At 55.8% G+C, this 19,949-nt stretch overlaps 1 protein-coding gene across 1 annotated transcript; it reads right to left on the bottom strand.

Annotated features, from left to right (window-relative positions):
• Positions 1–908: 908 nt before the first annotated feature.
• On the bottom strand, positions 909–16,540 carry Nlrp4 (NLR family pyrin domain containing 4). The gene is made up of 9 exons (XM_047527265.1): positions 16,261–16,540; positions 13,198–14,758; positions 11,907–12,068; positions 11,362–11,529; positions 8,584–8,751; positions 7,846–8,016; positions 4,546–4,716; positions 3,425–3,595; positions 909–1,213 (listed from the first exon to the last, which is right to left on the bottom strand). Exons 1-9 carry the CDS (start codon positions 16,538–16,540, stop codon positions 1,132–1,134), a joined length of 2,934 nt encoding a protein of 977 aa, XP_047383221.1. The 3' UTR covers positions 909–1,131.
• Positions 16,541–19,949: the final 3,409 nt, after the last annotated feature.

The following is a 19,949-nucleotide window of genomic DNA, read 5'->3' as shown; positions in this document are numbered from 1 at the left end:
CTTCACCAGGGGAAGGGCCTGTTGGGGCAGACGCGTTACTGTGCCCCGGGTAGAATGAGCGCTCTGTGAACAGTTAAGGGAGCCGGGAGAACATGGTCCTAGTGGCTCAGCTGCTTTTACATCCTGTCGCCTGTCACCCTGGGTGAGTCCTAGCTGTTCTCCACTTAGGTGGAGATTCTACCAGTTTCCTGATCCTTTCGTGATCTTCGGCCCGTGCCCTCTTTGTGGTCCAATACACAGAACATGAAATTCAGCATTTCTCCGGTACTAGGGATTGAACCCAGGGGTGCTTTAACACTAGCTACGTCCCTTTTGAGACAGGGCCTTGCCAAGTGGCCGAGGCTGGCCTCGAGCTCAGGTCCTCCTGCCTCAGCTTCCCGAGCTGCCGGGATCACAAGCGTGCCCCACCGCGCCCCACTGAACCTCTCCATCTTAAAGTGCAGCTCTGTGTCTCGCGGGGCAGGCTACAGTGAGGACAGCCAGCAGAGGTGCACAGCACGTCCCGTGTACCGGAAGCTCAGCACTGCCGCCGACGGGCACAGCCGAGCCCGCGCAGGCGTGGGAAGACTGTCCAGTCTCATGACGGGGTTGCCTGGGGCTCGGGGACAGAGGAACGGCACAGGCTTGGTCTGCCTCTACCTGTAGCATTAGGTAGGAGGAGCGGGCCATCGTAGAAATGTGTTTTTCTAAATGTCTTTGTCAGGGGAGAAGGAAAGCCTGTTAGACCCCTAGGACTACTGGAAAGCCGGGCGGCCAGCTGGCCCAGCCTCTCCAGGGCCTCGGCCTGGCCAGCGTCCTCCCAAGCCAACCCGGAGGTGGCCCGTCTCCCGCCACCTCCGCTCACTCAGTGGCCCATTCCATCTCTGAATTTTCCCAGGCGTGTTAAGTATGATACTTTATTGGGTGTTTTTACCCTGTTTCCAGTGACATTTTAAAGTTGAGGGAGAGGGTCTGTCAGCAGCTTCTCCAAGGCCACAGAACCATTAAAAACCACACCCTGCAGAACACATCAAGGGGGAGAAGAGGCAGCCCCCAGAGCCCCGCAAGGCGTGCAGTGCGCCAGGCCCTTCGTCCCCGCGGGCGTCCCCAGGAGTCGAGGAAGAGCGCGGCCTCGTCCCTGCTGCTGCTGCGTCAGTCCCCCACGAAGATGGAGACCATGCCGGAAGAACCGTTCTTGTTCACCACAGACGTCCACGGAGAGTCGCCGCTCATTCTGCAAAAGAGCAGAGCCCGCGTCAGTCGCGCTTCTAAGATCTTACCTTTCCCGTTAACTCCCCCAGGACGCGCCTCGGAGCCCCTGGCCATGCTCCGAGGGACAGACGTCCCACAAGGAGCAGAGGCGGGCCGGTGAGTGCTCAACACCTGGACTCCTCCCCACAAGGCCCCCGTGGTTGCTTTGCCAATTTGTGGTGTCAATTCTCCAACTGGACCTCCGCCAATTAGGCTGCCAGTTAGACACCACTGACCAGAGCTGCTGTTAGAAGCTCCAGGTCCACATGCACACGCACACGTGCGCGCACACTGGGGTTGGGGCTGGAAGCTGGAGGAAGATAGGAAGAAAGCTGGGAGCTGCTTTTTAAAGAGAGAGAGAAAAAAACAAACAAACCGGGAATAATTCCCATGCTCGGGGCATCCCCTGGGTCCTCTGCCACATCCCACTTCATTTTCAGAGCTGGCCCGGGGGAGACCACACCCCCCAACTGGTGAGGAAGGTGCTGAACCTCATCAGTGCTGAGGACGTGACCAGAGAGGGTGCAGGCAGGACACCCGGTCCAGCAACCAGGCTGGAGCCCCCACCTGCCCCCTGCGACCCACTGGCTCGGATGGACGGCTCAGGGCCACGGTGCCCCACGTGTGCTGCCTGAGACGTGTTAGGAGCAGCTCCTGTGGCATGAACCGCGTCCCCACGTGCTGTCCCCTCACCGCACTTCCTGGTAAGCTGCTCCAGGGAGCGGGCTCTTTAGTCCCACTGTACTCACGTTCCTGGATGCAAACCCTCACAAGCCCTCATCAGCCAGTTACTGCCACTTGGCAGACAGAGGACTCGTGACTGGACAGGACAAAAGCCCTGCCCAGGGCTGCAGAGCTGGACACACAGAGCCGGAACTGAGATACAGACCCCGAGACTCAGGGACACACAGCCAGGTGTGTCCACCCATCTGCATGGGCCTGGTCTGGCCAGCCAGCCAGGAGGGGAAGCAGCAGCCCAGCACCAGCAGTGCCCGCAGACGAGGACGGACCCACGGAGCGGCCCCGTCTTCACTGGGGAGCAGCGAGCACTGCTGTGTGGGCGTTGCAGAGTCTGAGCCCCACAGGTCCTTCCCGAAGCCGGTGGCCAAGAGCTGCCTGGACTGCCTTGGTCACGTGGGTCTGAGAAGACCAATGTGTACATGTGACCTTGTGACCCTTTCATAATATGCATTAGTTATAAAGCATATATAGCACAATATAAAAGTACCTATTTAGAACTCAGCCAGTACAAATTACATGTTTATATAGCTTAAATACAAGTTAGAGGTTTATCTAGTTCTAATTCCAAATACTAAGTTCTGTTTATACACATTCTTCTGTTTGTGATGGGACTGCATCCTGATCAACCCGGGTGTTAGGGTTTGGATGTGAGGTGTCCCCCAGAGCTCACGCTAGACAATGCAGGGTTTAGAGAAGTGGCTGGGTTGTGAGAACCTCAACCAATCAGTGAAGGAATCCCCTGGTGGGGATTAACTGCGTGGCAACCGAGGCAGGGAGGGCGTGGCTGGAGGAGGTGGGCATGGGGTGGTGCCTGCGGGGTAGATATTTGTATCTGGCAAGTGGACTCTGCTTCCCTCTGCCACTCTCTTCCCCCATGATGTCCTGCCTCACCTCAAGCCCTGAGGAAGGGAGCCTGCTGTCTATGGACTGAGCCCTCTGAAGCCGCGAGTCCCCCTCTACGACTGTCCTGGTCGGGTCTTTCAGTCACAGCAGCAGGAAAGCCGACTAAGACACCATGGCAAGTTGAAAGTACCATGAGACCAGTGTACAGCTGACCCGCACGGCTCCACCCACCTCACCTGCGGCTGGGCCGTCACCCGGCTCCAGGCCTTCCGACAAGGAAGGACTGAACATCTCGCACACTACTGAACTCTGCACCCGGTGAAAGCTGTAGGGGTGTATCTATACCACCACGAAGCCAAAAACATCGTAGGTTAATCCCTGTCTGCCCAAGTGTGTCATATTCACAAACGTCACGTGCATCACGGTCTGTGTCCGAGTGCCAGTTGCCCCTTTATCGGGCACCTACCTTCACCAGCTGCTGGGCAAGGGCTTTGAATGCAACCCTTGCTCCGGTGACTCCCCGGGGCAGGGACCTCGCCTGCATTTTGGATGCAGTGAGGCTGTGCACAGCAGCTGCACAGAGTAGCCCCACAGAGCAGATGCAGCTCACCTGAGCTTCCGGAGGGAGCTCCCGGGGTGCCTCCCGGCTTCGCACAGCAGCAGCATGCCATTGGGGCCGAGGACGTTGCCTCTAATGTCCAGCACGTGCAGGGTCTTGCTGCAGGCGATGGCTGAAGCCACGTGCTGACAGCAGGCTCCAGTCAACTGGCACGAGTCCAGGCTGCAACGGAAGGGTGGTCCTCAGGGCAGCGTCCAGCCAGACTGCCCAGGCTCGCCCCAGCCTCTGGGCGACCTTGCTCCTCCACTGGAGTCCACTCCCCAGCCCTTGGACTGCGGCTGACTGCGAACCTCACTTTGACTAATACGGCACCATGGAAGCCAGGTTCCAGAGTTCTGGGCCTGCACCTCGGGTGCCTAGGAGGTTTCTTTGCTTTTTGTGTGGATTATTAAACGCAGGGGTACTCTACCACCGAGTGAAGTTGCCAATGCTGGCCTCGAACTTGTGAGCCTCCTGCCTCAGCCTCCTACCACACCAGCCTGGTACACTTCTTGATCCCTTGGAACACCCAAGATGCCGCTAAAGGCTGCATTGTGTCCCCTCCAAGGCCACATGTTGAAGTCCCAAGCCCCAGCTGTGAACACACTTGGAGGAAGTCTTCACAGAGGCACTTAAGGCGGCCCCCACCTGGTATAACTGGTATGCCTGTAAGAACAGGAAGCTCAGGCGCACACTTGCAGAGGAAAGACTGCAGACAGGGAGGAGACGGTACCCGTGAGCCGAGGAGCCAGGCCTGGAGCGGTCCTCCCGGCAGGTGCCAAGAAGGAACCCGCCCCAGCACCCCCTGAGCTTGGGCTTCCAGCCTCTAGAACCCAGATGTGCACCCAGGGTGGCCGCGTCACTCGGTCTGTGGCACTTTGCTGTGTCAAATGCCAGACTGACGGGTAAGTGAGACCTGGGCCCTCACCTGTCATCCCAGCTGCCAGTCAGCCAGGCTGCCCACCCACCCACGGGAGCCTAGCTGAAGCCCCTGGGCCAGCTGTCAGCAGTGAGCACTCTTGCAGCCTGCTGTGGTGGGGTGGCCATAGCCGACAGCCGCGGTTTCCCGACGGTGTCCTCCCTGTCCCTCAGTCTTCTGCCACCGGGACGAGCCCAGGCCTGCCAGCACCCACCTGAGGTTGCTCAGGCAGCACTGGGGGTTTCGCAGAGCTCTGCTCAGCAGCGCCGCGCCGGCATCTCCTATGTGGTTGCCCCCGAGCTCCAGGCTTCTTAGATTCGGGTTGCTGGTGAGAACGGAGGCCAGGTCTGGACAGCCCCTGGGCGTGATGGAGCAGCTGCGCAGGCTGCAAGACAAGGCGACACCGAGGACGCCCACCGTGAGGCTCGCCTGCGAATGCACTCCTCACCGGGCTGAGATTTTCCAGGAGTTATAGTGAATGTGCGTTGTAATTATGGCTCTGTACTTCAGGGGGATTTTTGTTTTTAACCGGATAGTATAGACAGTTACCCTCACCGATCCTTTTATAAGGGTCTCTCTGGTGCTGGGGGTGGAGCCCAGGGCCCGCAGGTGCTCAGCCCGCTAGCCTGAACCTTCCGACGCTAAGGAGCTGCGCATGCGCAGGGCGCACCCTGCTGCTCACTCTTGTTTGGATTCGCTGGCTCCGCTCTGCTTAGTGCTCTCGCATTTCACGGAGGGAACCAGACTGCAGTTGGCATTCCTCACATGCTCCTTGCTGGTCTCTGGAATCAAGATCACGGTGTCCTCCAAAGTCAGTGTGGGGGGGGGGCAGGAGATGAATGGAGGACCTCTGGATTGGGTGGGGGAGTGGGAAGATGGGGAATGAGATGGACACCATTACCCCAGGTATGATGGCACAAATCCAGGACTACATGGTGTGCAACCAGAGGAAGGAACAGCTGTGCTCCATTTGGGTACAAGGAATCGAAGTACATTCTGCTGTCATGTGTAACTAAGGAGAATAAAATTTAAAAAGACTAGGAATGTAGCTCAGAGGTAAAGTACACCTAAATTCAATCCCTAGTATTACAATTAAATCAATTGCAAAAAGTCCTTTTGTAAATGAAGGAATAAAACTACCTGCTATTCTGAGAAAAAAAGAAAGAAAGAAAGAAAGAAAAAAAAGTCAGTGTGAGGGTTGGGGGTCTCTTCTCTTTCTGGTCTCGAAGTCACTGTGAGAGGAGAGAACTGGTCTGCCGTGGGCGTCTGGCGAGACTCGCTGGTGCAGGCCTTCAAGCCTGGGTTCCACAGGGCCAGATTTGGCGGCCGAGTTCCTTGTGTCAATGGTTTGGAAATGTTCATGATTTTCTAAGTTACACTACTCTGGAAGCTCACCAAGTTGGGAAGAGCCTTTCAGGTTATGTTAAGGGGCTTCCACCACCTCGTCAGGACGCCCACAGCAGCTGTAGCAGCTCTTCCCCTCAGGGTGGACCTGCACGCTCTCCAAGACCACAGGCGCCCCCGAGCATAGGGCTCAGGTGCATCTGTACAAGAGGAGCCGGAGCGTGAAAGACGTAATGAATCTCAGGACAGAACTGTAAAGTGCCTCAATCCTTTTTGATGTTGATTACACATTGGAGTGATGAGACTCCATGTATGATTAAGTACATTGTATTGTTATTGTTTGGTACTGGGACTGAACCCAGAGGTGCTTAACCACTGAGCCACATCCTCAGCCCTTTTCATTTTTTATTTAGAGACAGGGTCTGAGTTGCTGAGGCTGGCTTTGAATTTGTGATCCTCCTGCCTCAGCCTCCTAAGCTGCTGGGATTACAGGAGTGCCAGTCTGTGTATTGATTAGAATTCCATGCCCAATTTCATCTGTGTATGCTATTAGAACATTTAAAACATGCAGGGCTTGTACTAGATTCTACTGTATAATGTTGATACAAATTGTTACTCTTTGCCAAGAGCCACTTGTATCTTTGGGGACTTTTCAGCTGTTTTTGCCATCTGTTTCATTCACTTCAGTCTTTGTTTCCTTCCATCTTTGGGGGTTTATTTTGCTATTAAGAAAACTTTGAGGGCTGGGGAGATAGCTCAGTTGGTAGAGTGCTTGCCTCCCAAGCACAAGGTCCTGGGTTCAATCCCCAGCACCGCAAAAAAAAAAAAAAAAAAAAAAAAAAAAAAAAAAAAAATCTTTGAGGGGCTGGGACTGTGGCTCAGTGGTAGAGTGCTTGCCTAGCATGTGTGAGGCACTGGGTTCCATCCTCAGCATCACATAAAAGTAAAGGCATCTACAACTAAAAAAAGAATTAAAAACAAAGGCAGTGGTGTTCACCTGTAATCCTAGAGGCTTGGGAGACTAAGGAGGATTCTAAGTCTCAGCAACGTAGGGAGACCCTGTCTCAAGATTTAAAGCACCCCTGGGTTCAACCCCCGGTACTTCTCCAATAACTGTCATCTTTAGTTTCACTCATTTTAATTGGTTCTAACCTACTGCTCAACCATTAATACTACAATCTCTAAATGTTCCAGGATCTGATTCTATTTTATGCATTCCCTGTACCTCAGAGTGTAAGTGTGTTTTTGGCTTAAGCAGCACACGTGATTATTTTACAGATAGCCTGGTTGCTCAGAGTCTGAGGCTGGGGCTCACCTGTTTTGTCTTGCTCACTATTCCTTATTTCCTTGGCGCTTAGGTTTTTTGACTGTGGTGTTGTTGACCTTGGAAGGTCATTTTAGATCATGTCAAGGTCAGGGGTCACATCTCCCATCTGCCACTGCAGAGGATTACTCGGAGGCTTTTTCCAGGGGTATAGACGTTGCTAGTTTGAGGTTATTGTTTTTTAATTCAGTCTGAAGGATTTTTGGACAACCTCAAGTGATCTACACTGAGCTCACTACTTAGGTTTATCACTGGTTCAGCCTCTAGATGATTTGATTTTTAGAATATTCTGACATTTACCCCACCATCGCGGTAAGGAAGATGCATCTTACACTCTTCCACGATGTGATTTAACACCTGCAGCAAGGACTGCGGGGTGCACGCTCAGATTTCCTAATGGATCAGGTAACATCAGGCCCCTAAATCCCCAAGCCTGGATGTCTTAGGGAGACACGTGATGGCCATGTGCTGACCCTTCCGCTTCCCCGAACTTTCGGAAAGCTTCCTATCAGCCTCGATTCTCTCATGGAATCTGGGTCCCCAGCTCCACGTTTTCCCCTGATCGTGGACTGTTCTCCCTCCTGGTGAAATGCGCATGCTCATCAACAGCACCCACGCCAATCATCTCTGCCGGCCGAAGCTCCACCCAGCACACCGTCTCTCCCTCAGGAGAGGTCCCTGCTCGCCTGAATGACCTCACCATACACTGAATCTGGGCGTTCACAGGAACATCTCTACCAGAACCTGAGCAGAGTAGCTTCCAGCCTCCCCGAGAAAGGCACAGACGTGTCCTTCCCGAGGCTGGCGCCATCTCGGCTGGCCTCCAGGTCGCCACCCCAGACCTACCGCAGTGACTGCAGGCTGCAGGTGGGCTGTCGCAGGGCCCCGCAGAGCACAGCCAGTCCCTCGTCCTTTAGGGCGTTGCCGCTGAGGTCCAGGAGGCTCAGGTGTGTGTTCCTCAGAAGAGCCTCAGAGAAGTGCTGCACACAGTGCTCCGTGAGCAGGCAGTTAGCCAACCTGGAGGAGGGCGGCAGGGAGAGGCCGGGCTGTGAGGACCGCGGCTGGCCTGCGTGCTCCACGACCTTGTATAGATCTCCGGGGGACCACACCTCCCCTTGCATTTCTCCTTACTCATGTGATAGAGGCAGGAGAAAACAAAACCGACCCTGTCATTCCAAGAAAGACCTCAGCTGAAAGAGCACAGCTCATTCCAGGAACACCTGGATTTTAGTTCCGATTCTGTATTTCTTACTGTCCTTGGACAAGACTTGTGCCTTCTGAGACCGTTCCCTGGTGGATTGGTGTAGAGCCTGGGTTATGGCAGAGATAACATTCTCAACCTCTCTGATTCTTTTTAAGATCCCAACAGGTTCATGGCCTCTTAAGAACCCACTTTTAAGTTGGGAAATCAACAAGGTACAGGTAAGGGCAGAGCAGAGGTTGCAGCTGGAGGTGAGCCAGCCACAGGTGGCCCCAGAGATTTAACAAATAGAAGATCGCCAACAGTCACACAAAGTTTTATCTAGAATCCAGGGTTTCAGCTTCTGTCGGAAGGAAGCTGCCTGCCCACCCCAGTCCACTTACACCAAGTGCTGCAGGGTGCAGTCCGGGTGGCCCAAGGCCTCACAGAGTGCAGGGATGCCCTCCTCCAGCTCATTTCCCGATAGGTCCAGGACCTTCAGCTTATTATTTCTCAGCAGCACGAAGGACAAGACCCGGCAGCCTTCCGATGAGAAGCCGGAGTTCTTCAGCCTGCGGGAGGGGAGCACCGCCCTGTTGGCTTCCCTGCCCCACTGGCTCCTGGCACCAGAGCCCCTCCTGACCCGTCAACCCCTGCTGCACAGTGAGGCGCAGACCATCTCGTCTGTGCTTAACCACCTAAGTGGCTTCCCTCCCCTTTCCCACCCGCACGGCCCCTCCTGCCACACCAGGCCGTCTTCCTCAAGGTCTCCAAGTCATTGTCCCAAGCACATCCCACTTCCAACTCCCAGCCCCACTGGGGACCTGGTGTTGCTCATGGAGAACGACAGCTCCCTCCCTGGGTGAGGTGAGGCTCCTCAAAGAGCATTTCTGGGGAAGTGCTGGGGGGGGTCCCCCAGGGCTCATGGTTGGCAGCCCTGGTGGTTGGTCTGCCAGTAGTTGTGGCTTCCTCCCATCTCAGTGGCTGTACCTCTGGTGCGGGCATGCATGTGCCCACACGCATGCAAACTAAGCCCCCAGGTGACAGAAGGAAGTTATCAATCACAGCATTTGTTGATAAAGGCAGATATCATTAGCAAGTCTCCTGTCCACAGCCCTAACATTTCTCCAGGGTGATTCTGCAGCAGCTCACGGTCTAAAGTTGTCTGCAGCTTTAAGATATTTTCAAGAAGTGAATGTAGAACTTCATACCATACCCCCAAATTAATTCGAAGTGGGTCATACACTTAAATGTTCAAGTCCAGGCAACAGGGCTGGGTCGTAGCTCTGTGGCAGAGCACTTGCCTAGCGCGTCAGTCACTGGGTTTGATTCTCAGCACTGCATATAAAGGTATGTCAACAACCATAATTTTTAAAAAGTCCAAACAATGAAAACTTTAAGAAAACACAGGGCTGGGGAGATAGCTCAGTTGGTAGAGTGCTTGCCTCACAAGCACAAGGCCCTGGGTTCAATCCCAGTACTGCCAAAAAAAAAAAAAAAAAAAAAAAAAAAAAAAAAAAAAAAAAGAAAACACAGCAGCTAATCTTTGTGACCTTGGGTTAGGCAATGGTTTCCCAGGTGACAAAAGCTCAAGAGGCCAAAGAAAGAAGAGGTGGTTAGTAAGAAGATTGTTCAGAGTGGGAGCTGTGTGCCAATCACAGGTGCCCGTCACGGAGTCTCTCAACTCAGCAAGAAAGACCACCCACCAAGAGTGCGCTCGGGTGTGGCTGGCCCTCTCTCCAAAGGAGACAGACAGCTGGGACCGAGCAAGAACATGGCCAAAGGCTACTTCCCGCCTGAGGGAGGGCAGGAGAACCTGTACCAGCCAGGACCTGGAGAAGCCGTGATCCTCTACTGATGGCGAATGAGAGTCTGAAGCCACAGTGGAAAAGGAGTGAAGCCTGAAGTCGCTCTGACCCACTTCCTCGCCAGGGAGGAGCCTCAAAGAGCCAAAAACAGGCCTTCAAGTGAAAACAGCACAGACCATTCAGAACAGCCAAAGGTGAAAGCAACCTGAATGCTCGCCAGGAGCTCAACAGGTCGAACGTGGCAGGTCCCTGCAGGGGAAAGTGGCCTGGCCACCAAGGAGTGAAGGACTGACGGCTGCAACACCTTGAGTGGATCTCGGGAGCTGTTGGCTCAGTTGAGAGCAAGCTGCTCCCGAGAGATCACAGGTAGTGCAATTTAAACGAGATATGCAGAAGATAGAAATCCATCAACACTGAAGTCTGCAGGGGGCCCGGGGACAGAGACAAAAGGGCGGCGCATGAACTCATGGGTGTGGTCTCTTCCCAGGTGGTGCAAACATTCCCAAGTTAGATAGTCTTAAGGGTCGCACACCTCTGAGCATTCACTAAGACCACTAGATTCCACTCTTTAAAAGCATGGGTTTTTTGGTCTGTGCATTGAATCTCAACAAAGCTGTTATCTGCAAATGGATCTGGGTCTTCGCATCTTGGATGGGGAGCACTCATACAGCAGGGGAAGGGCTGTCACAAGTATCCTAACATTGCTGGGCGCAGGATGCACACCTGCAATCCCAGTGGCTCGGGAGGCCGAGTTCTTAGGTTGATTGGAAAAGGCTTGAAGCCTAACTTAGAGCACACAGGTGCCAGGACAGAGGCCAGGTGCTGGCCACCAATAGTCCTGAGAAAGCCCAACCCAGACACCAGCCTCCAGACCACCGCCGGCCCCATCCAGCGCCTCCTCCCCTGCCCATCAGAGGCCAGCTCTGCAGGCCTCCAACAGCTTGCTCATCTTTGAGCTCATGGTAAGGCCATACGGGATACTCCCCAGTTACTCCTTTCCACCTACAGTATCAGAGATTTGTCCCACATTTTACCCCTGGTTGTAGACCGTTCCTGTGGGATATGAGGATGTCACTATAGGTTTCCTGTCTATTGCTGGGAATTTCCATTTTTCAGGCCCTGGGGAGTCCTGCCTTAAATGTCTGAGTGCCCCTCTCTCAGCAGACCGCGCCGTAACACCCCGAGCACTCCTGGGGTTACATCGTGCACCACAACCTGCAACGGCCAGACGGTGGTTTTCCTAAGCACTTGTATCCATTTAGAAACCAACTCCCCTATTCTGGCCTCCATCTCCCAGCAGGAGGAGTGGCAGGGAACAGGATGGAGGTGCCCGTGTGCACGCAGCCCCATCCCCAGGACCCCCTCGGGACTCACAGCAGCTCTTCTAGGTGACACACTGGGTGGGTCAGGGTGCTGCAGAGAACCAGCTCGTCCTTGTGGGAGAGGCTGGTGTAGGCGAGGGTCAGGTTCTTCAGGTTTGGGTTACTGGTGAGCACCTCAAACAAAATCCGAATTTCGCCACTCACACAGAGGTTACTGGTCCTGCGAAGCAAAGGCGACTGGTGAGTCGGACCCACTGATGCCTGCAGGCAGCAGGAAGCCTGACTTTGGTGGCCCCTGTGCCATGACTGACCCACCGCCTGCTTCTGCGCCCCCACTGCCTGGGTGGGTTTCCCCATAGAAGGCCATGTCTGGGGACAATGGTGGTCGTCAGAACTAGAGGAAGCTACTGGTCAGGAAGGCAGAGCCCAGGGTGCCCTCAGCTCCCAAGATGCACAGCACGGCCCCACCTCGGGAGCGGGGCGGCCTCGGCATCAGCGGTGCTGGGCCAAGGGACCCTTTCTGGGTCCAGCCTCTGCTTATGCAGAGGGGCAGGGAGGGTCAGTGGTCTCCACGCCGCAGGTTTATCTTCAACTCACTCGAGCGTCTGCAGGGGACATCTGGGCTGCCGCAGCTCGTAACACAAGGACATGAGCGCGCACCTGCTGAGGACGGTGTCCGACACCCGGACCAAGCGGAGGTGCTCGTTTGTGGTGAGCACAGAGCAGATCTGGTGCCACCAGAGGCTGGCGTGGCACGACCTGTTATCAGAGGAGAAAGGACAGGCTGGCCACAGCTGGTCACCTCAAGGCAGTCACAACCTCCAGCCCTGTGTCACTTTCTCAGACCCCAGGGTGGGGAACGAGGTCAGGGAGGTCAGCTCACCTCCTGTGGGTGCTTCTGGCCAGGACCCCTGGTCAGGCTGCAGGCTTTCAGGCCCCTACAACCCGAGTGACAGTGCTTCTGACAACAGCGGGCAGGGCCAGCAATGCTTCAGAGCACCCTCCACACTCAGGACCACTCTCACAGCAAGGGGACAGCCTGCCTAGGCCACTGAGGTGCTGGGGTGGACGGACCCTGCCTGGTTTCCAGTCCAGACTGTTTACAGGGCAAGATGAGGCAGGAGGCCCGAGCTAGCCTCCAGTAAGATATCCTGACCTCGAGCTTGGCCCTGGCCCCTTCTGCCGGTATCATCTTGGTCAAGGACTGGACTTGCCTGCCCATTTCCTCCCCTGTAGCACGACAGTAATAAGATCCACCTGGTGGTTTGTCTGAATCACACTAAGGTTTTTTAGAGCTGCACCAGTTTGCAGCTGGGAGGTCAAGGATCTGGAACGTGGTCCCAGGGGAGCCCTGTAAGTGGGAACCGTGCCCCAGACTGTCGCCCTCCACCCTCAGTACAGTCTTATTGCTGCTTTGGGAATGAGACCGGTGCAGCTAAGAAAGGCCAGCCTCGGGGATGAGGTCAGGGCTCCTCAGGAGTCCACCTGGGTGCACGCCATTCGCTGCACTGACCCAGCACACATGCCCTATAGGTGAGCGTCCTGGAAAGAGTAAGTTACAGACGTGGGCGGGGCGGCGGTCTGGGGGCGGGGCGGCAGCCTGGGGGCGGGGCGGCGGCTCGGGGGCGGGGCACTCGCCTGGCGTGCGTTTGAGGCACTGGGCTTGATCCTCAGCACCATGTAAATACAAAGGTATTGTGTCAAACAACGAAGAATTTTTAAATTAAAAGTCAACACAGTAAAATAATAAATATAAAGAGTCCAGGGCTTGGGCTGGAGGCTGCTGGACAGAAAAGACAGGGCATGAGCCCAGTCCACGTCCAGCACCTCTCAGCAAAACCCTGTGAGCACACCAAGGGCGTGGAAGGCAGGCGGCTGGGGGACTCACGTGGGTTCGAGTCCTCTCTCTTCCTCGAAGACGTTGGAGACCTGGAAACAAATCTCTCTCAAGTTGGAGCAGTATTTTAAGCAGTAGGCGGAAACCGCTAGGTCAGCGTTCTCTCGGATGGGCAGGTGGACCCCGCGGAGGCCGCGCATCACCTGGCTGGCAAAGGCGTCACTCTGCATCTCGAACAGACTGTAGAACAGCTGCGGGAACTCCATCTGCTGGAGAAAATCCTCCTGCTCAGTCAGGCTCTTCAGATAGCGGCGGAGCTGCGGCTCCACTGCCCGGGACCTCTGGCTCCCAAACAGTGCGTCCAGCTTCTGCTGCTCACTTTCACGCAGAAGGCCCATCAGGAAGGACCCCACAAACACCCAGCTTGATTTCTCCTTCTTCAAGAAGGTGAGCAGCAGTGCCTCTGTGCACCCCACGGCCGGGCTGGGGTGGCCGCTGGGGCTGTCCAGCAGGTAGAACATGGCGGCACAGAACTCCTGCAGGCACATGTGGATGAAGGAGTAGGCGCTCACGGACTCGCTGTACTTCCGGAAGACCTTGAGGTCCAGCAAGGTGGGGATGTCGGTGCCTGCTATCCCGTTCCTCCCAAGTTCTTCTTCACCGAACACCCACGTGTCGGTCCACATGCCCTCCGCAGCCAGAGAGCACAGGGCCTTCAGCTGGTCTCGGCCCTGCTGGCTCGGGCGACTGGCATCCTTGGGCGTGAACAGGTTAAAGACGTAAGCGAGGAAAACAGAGGAGATCCTGCAGCAGGTGGCTGCCAGGTCCCTCCCGCGCTCCAGCTCCTGCTTCAGACAGGTGCCCACCACCCAGCAGAGCAGGGGGACCCGGCACATGGTGAAGAGCTGCTCGTTGTCCCTCACCAAGCTGAAGGCTTCCAGGGCCTGGCCCCTGTCCTCGAACAGGCAGCAGAAGTACTGCTTCCTGTGGCTCTGCTGGAAGCCCGTGAGCACCTGCATGTTTGGGTGCTCCAGTTTGTTCTGCAGGCCCGGCGGGCGCTCGGGCATCACGGCGAGGAGCAGGGCCGCCTCCGGGAGAATCTTCCTCCGCAGCAGGCTGCCCAGGACCGTCTTCACTGGCCGCTCCTCCCTCCAGTCGCTGCACAGCTCTGACTCGGGCTCACTCAAGGTGCAGCACAGCTCTTCAAAGCTGTCGATGATGAACAGCAGCCTCTCTGGTTGGGCCACAATCTCCGTCATGGGGATGCAGTCAGGCCTTTCCCTGGAGATGAGCCCAACCAAGCTGGTCGCCGTCAGCTGCTTCAGCTCTCGGCAGCAGAAGTAGAAAATGAAAGAGAATTTGTCCCGATACAGTCTGCCATCTGACCAGGCCAGCATCAGCTTCATCAGGAACCTCGTCTTCCCAATTCTTGGTACTCCATGGAGGACGACTGTGTGAGGCTTCCTGGCTGCCCTTGCAGTGAAATAATCTTCAAAACTCGCACCTTCTTCCTGGGTGATTGTCTGGTCAAAGCAGCCCTGGACCTCAGTGAAGGATTCCCTGGACCACATGCGGCTGAACTTCTCCTTTACGTGAGCTCGATACGCATGTACTGGTCAGCAAGGGCAAGAAGAAAGCAGCACGTCAGTTCAGCCCTCACACCTGCTCCAACCCCACTCTCTCCTCGGGAAGCACCTTCCCAGGGGCTGTAAGCTGTGGCCACAGGCCCCCACTGGCCAGCAGCCTGCTTCTGTGGGTCACCTGTCACTGGAGTCGGGCACCCCTTCCATCAGTGTGGTGTGGAGCTGCCGCCAGGGTTCTGCAGCAGAGCTGTGTAGTGCTGACCACGCAGCTCATAGCCTAACCCACTAACCAGGCAACGCCGTAGGGCAAAGGCTTGCCTGGCCTGCTGCAGATGGGTGTGCACGTGTGCCCATGTGTGCACGTGCGCACACACACACCCCTATTCATTGCTACTGTGAGCAAATGGGAGAAGCCCTGTGTTGCTACCAACAGAAGACGGCTGTCGTACCCATACAGGTGCCCTGTGGTTCAGGGCCATCACCTCCCGAGGGAACCTGGTGCAGCAGATGTGACAGGTGACCCTGGGAGTCACCCCCTACTTCACTCTGGTGAGCTTCCTTGTACTTTATGGGTCAGAATGCCAAAAATACCCAACCAAACAAAAGCCCAACAACCAAAGCTCTACCCTCCCTAGAAGCCCTGGGGCTAAGCTCTGCTGGGTCCAGCTCTACCGTCCACGCAGGCTCTGGTGACATGGGCAGGCTGTGAAGCTGAGTGACCCCAGAGGGGAGGTGTGACAAGGTAGAAAATGGTGGACATCACAACGGAGCAGAGAACCCAGGAACCAGGGCCAACTGCGTCTGTGACGTTGGTGGGTGGGCCTGCCGTCAGGTTACCAAGAGCCGGTCAGGAGCCCCGGATGAGAAACACACGAGGAAGCAGAAGAGTGGGAGGAGGGAGACGGGCGAGACGGAGGTCCAGTGGGCGGAGCGGGGCCCTGGGAGGCAGGCAGGGAAGAACACCCCGGGCAGAAACAACGTCCAAACAGGTAGAGTCCCGAAGCGGGAGCTGAGGAAGGCTGCTGGCCACAGACGCAAGGACAGCGTGGACTCCCAGCAGGACCACGCAAAGAACCACGTCCAGGCACGTCCACCCGCAGTCCGAGGAGCCTCCTGCAGTGAGTCAGCACTGCACCTCAGCAGGATGCCCAGGCCAGGACCAGCCCTGCTGCCCTGCAGGCTGTGCAGCCCAGGGGTCACCACTGCCCTGCCCCTCCACCTGTGGCTTGTCGAGCTGCCCCAAGGCAGTGGCCAACGTCCTGCTTGGCACCGGCATCTTCTGGCCATTTGGAAGCACCCTTGACCTCAGCTCACGGCCCAGCGGGCGTGACCTGCGGCTCTCAGAGCCAGATCGCAGCCCCCGGCTGGGGTGGGGCGCTGTGTCCAGGCCATTTCTCAGCCAGGTGAGGTTTTGGTGATCAGCCCACCCACCTTCACCACCACCCGGGGTCGGAGGTCGGATGAAGTGGCTCCCCCGCCCGGGCAGCGCTCCCCGCTGCAGCTCGGCCTGCAGGCCCCGCGGCCCACTCACTGGCGCTCTCCCTGGTGGCCTTCTCACAGAGGTCCTTCCTGTTGAGCTTGGGGAAGATGCTGAAGGCCAAGTCCCACGCTTCCTGCTCCCCGTAGCGCTCCTTCAGCAGGTTGGCGAAGCCCTGGCGCTTCACGTTCCTCATCTCCAACATGGTGATGGGCTGGAGGCCGCGGTTCCAAGCCTCCTGCCTGACCAGCTCCTTAAACTTCACAAACTCTTTCCTCCTGAGCTCCTCCAGGTACCACATGAGGCGGAAGTCAGGAATGAACGAGGCTGCCATCTCGTCCCGGGCGGAAAGGCAGATCCGCAGACGGCACCCGGGAAGGAGGGAGACGAGGACCTGCGGAAAAGCCAGGTGGCCTGGAGTTACCAGGGGGAGTGGGACCTGGGCGAGGGCGGGGTGGAGTGAGCAGGGGTACCCCAGAAACCAGCCCACGCTGGCTTGGTGTCCGCGGGCATCGCCTCCAGCCCGGCTCCGGTGGTGCCAGGTGGAGCCCAACAGAACCCCCAGGGTGGCACCAGAGCACAGAGACATGCTTCTGGCACCAACAACTGCCACCAAGGATGGCGGCAGTCACAGCATGGGCAGGGTCCCTGCCAGGCTGCAGCGCGAGGACAGCTGGGAGGGGCTCCCTGGGGAAGATGCACGGAATCATCCAGAAGGCGGCACCGCAACCCACATTCACGCGGCGTCTTCATCAGACAGGGACGACGCCACGGGGGCGGGAGATGGGTCTCCTCATGAACAACGGAGGAGATGTGCCCCCACAAACCCGGGCAGCTGGTTTTGGTCACGAGCACAATGGCGAAGAACAGAGCCCAGCAGATGACACTGTACGCTGGAGGCCCAGAGGCAAAAGGTGAACCTGGACGGACCTCAGGTCTCACCCGGAGCCCAGCAAGCCTGCGAGAACGGGCGCGAGAACGGAGCTGGTGCTGCAGAGAAGACACGCAGTGGCACATCGCAGGTAGCAAAGTTGCCTGGCCTCACTCGTCACCGGGAGGATGAACTCTGGTCACCGTGAACACGGCTCCATGAACAGCACTGGCCATGCTGACCGCTGGGGAGAATGCCAGGCCGCAGGCCCTCTCCTGTGGTGGACTGGGGAGTGCACGGCCCTCTCAGGAGCCCGCCGGACCAGCCTCCCAGACCGTGAGAACACATCGCAGCTGTGAGGCCCCCAGCCCCGGGTCGCCGTCACAGGCCTCAGAAGGAATTAGCCCCGACGTCTCAACTCTGGACACCCCCAGAACTTAGAGACAACCCACCATCTAAGCCTCTTAGTTTGTGACACTTTGTTAGGGCAACCCCAGGAAACTGAGCAATGTTCCACCAGGCGAGGCAGACGATTAGTGATCTGGAGGACAGGTAAAGAGACATTGCCCAAGATGAGTTAGGCTGCAGAGGACAAAACGCGAAGAGGACAGGACACGAGGAGGATAGGGTCCGACACTTGTTACGAGAGCCCCGGAAGCAGAGGAGGGAGAATATGGGAGAGAAATAGCAACAGAGGGTGCCTGGCTCAGCACAGCTCACTGCAGAGCGACTCTCCTGTGTGACAGGGTGGAAGCACACCCACACAGGCAGACGGCCATTCCAGTTTTCACCTCCTGTGTTCAACAAGATACACAAGCTTTGAACACTACGCTAAGCTGGCTTTGAGTTAGCCGAGCTTACTCAACATCTGGCTAGTGTTCCCAGTGTGCTTCAGGTGGGCTGGGCTGAGGTGCTCCGTAGGCTGGTGCACTAAGGGCATCTGCAGTGTACACTGCGTTTACTGGGATGCAGCTTCGTTTCTGCTGAGGAAATGTGGATTTGAAAAGATCACTGCTGGGGCCTTCTATTAACTGATGGGATACCTCCATCTACTCGAAGCTCCAGTGAATAAGTCCACGCTTGTTATAGGGAAAATTAAAAACAAAGAAAGGCCTGGAAGCATTCCAGAGTGGTGGTCAGGCCGAGGAGGGAGACCATTTCCCTCAAAAGTGGTGTAGTTGCATTGACAGAGGACTTTATCAGCTGCTGTAGGAGGCAGCCATTCATGGAAGGTGCTGGAATTCAGGTGCTGATTCAAGTCTAACCAGCACAAAACTAAGAATGAAAATCAGGAGCCTGCAGACAGATGACAAGCTTTCCAACAGCAGGTTCACACCCTGATGAATTCAACACTGACCATGGGAGAGAAGGAAAGAAATGCCGAGCCCACCAGGAATGATCAGAGTCGCCTTATGGAGTCTGCAGAGCGAGGAAACAGAATTGGGGTCCATCATTGTGCCAGCATGGCAACCTGGAGAACAGTCCTGAGCATTAAGGGCTCAGAGTTCTTCTCTGGGAAGAAGATCAAAGTAAAAATTGGATACCAGGTTCTGATAAACCCAAGACCCGTGCTAGAATTGAGGTTTTATCTGCCAAAACAAATAGGAGAAGAAAAAATCCAAAAAACAGTAATGGAGGATGGAAACAGGGACATGGAACAGATGGACTAGGAAACACAGCAGGTTGAAGCTCTCACTGGTAATTGCACAAAACAATGGTCTCCTTGGTCCAGGGAGGGCGAGATCAGTGGACGGAAATGCACGTTCTTCAGGAGGCATCAGACAGTGAAACCCCAGAGGTGGAGAGGAAGCAGCCGTCTGCCCGACCCTCCCATCGGCCCAGGAGCTGCCCAGGGAACACCAGTGAGGATCGCAGACGCCTCACCACCTCCCCGTCCACAGGAGAGAAACCACCCCATTCTAGAGGGATGGTGGTGTGGCCCGAGCACACCTGCTCTCGGGGCAGGCAGGAGGCCGTGGCAGGTGCACCCAGAACACTTTAACTTGCTCCAGGAACCAGCCTAACAAGCTGCAAGGGAAATCAGGAGCTTGCAGATCTCTGTAGCACCACTGTTTCCAGTGACTGCAAAACACATTGATACGCATCAAGATAGAGGGATCGTCCACCCACCATAAACTGACCCCAGGAGCACGTTTCAACACGACTTATGCACACTGACCACAGATGCTGTGACCATACTTCACGTCTGGAGTAGACTGTGAAACCACCAAGAGAGGCCCTAGGTAAGAACTATCCTCTAAGAATGCCAACAAAGACAACGCGGGAAACAGCCTTGAGCTGAAGTCATGTTACCGTTACACATCCAGTGATCAGGCAGAGGCTAAGACAGGGGCTCCAAGTTCCAGGCACAGATTATACACTTTCCAAACAAAGAAATTAAAAATGAGCTGGGCATGGTGGCCACGCCAGCAACCCCAGTCACTAGGGAGGCTAAGGCAGGAGGATTACAAGTTGGAGGATAGCCTCAGCAACCTAGGAAGACCCTGTCTCAAAATTTTAAAAGGACTGGGGATGTGGCTTAGTGCACCTAGATTTAATCCTCAGTCTTAAGAAAAGGGATACAAGACATGAACTCAGTAAATGCTTGAAGACAAAAAACACATGAGAAGTCCCAACAGGTCTGAAGAAAAAGCCAGGTGCAACAAAGCCCAGGAATGAGAAGAGACATCAGCACACCCGGAGGAGGCTGAACCAGGCGACTGCAGCTTCAAGCCCGTCGAACCGAAGGCGTTGAGATATATGCATTCTTATTCATCTTTTATATCTTTGGAAAATTCTGAAAGATTTTTTTTAAACAGGTAAAAGAAATCCTTCCTCTCCAGAAGACTTCCGGTTCAAACATCTTCAGCAA

Source organism: Sciurus carolinensis, chromosome 16 (assembly GCF_902686445.1).
Source record: "Sciurus carolinensis chromosome 16, mSciCar1.2, whole genome shotgun sequence".
NCBI lineage: Eukaryota > Metazoa > Chordata > Mammalia > Rodentia > Sciuridae > Sciurus > Sciurus carolinensis.
Note: the sequence above shows the minus strand (reverse complement) of the source record. Positions and strands in the feature narration are given on the sequence as shown.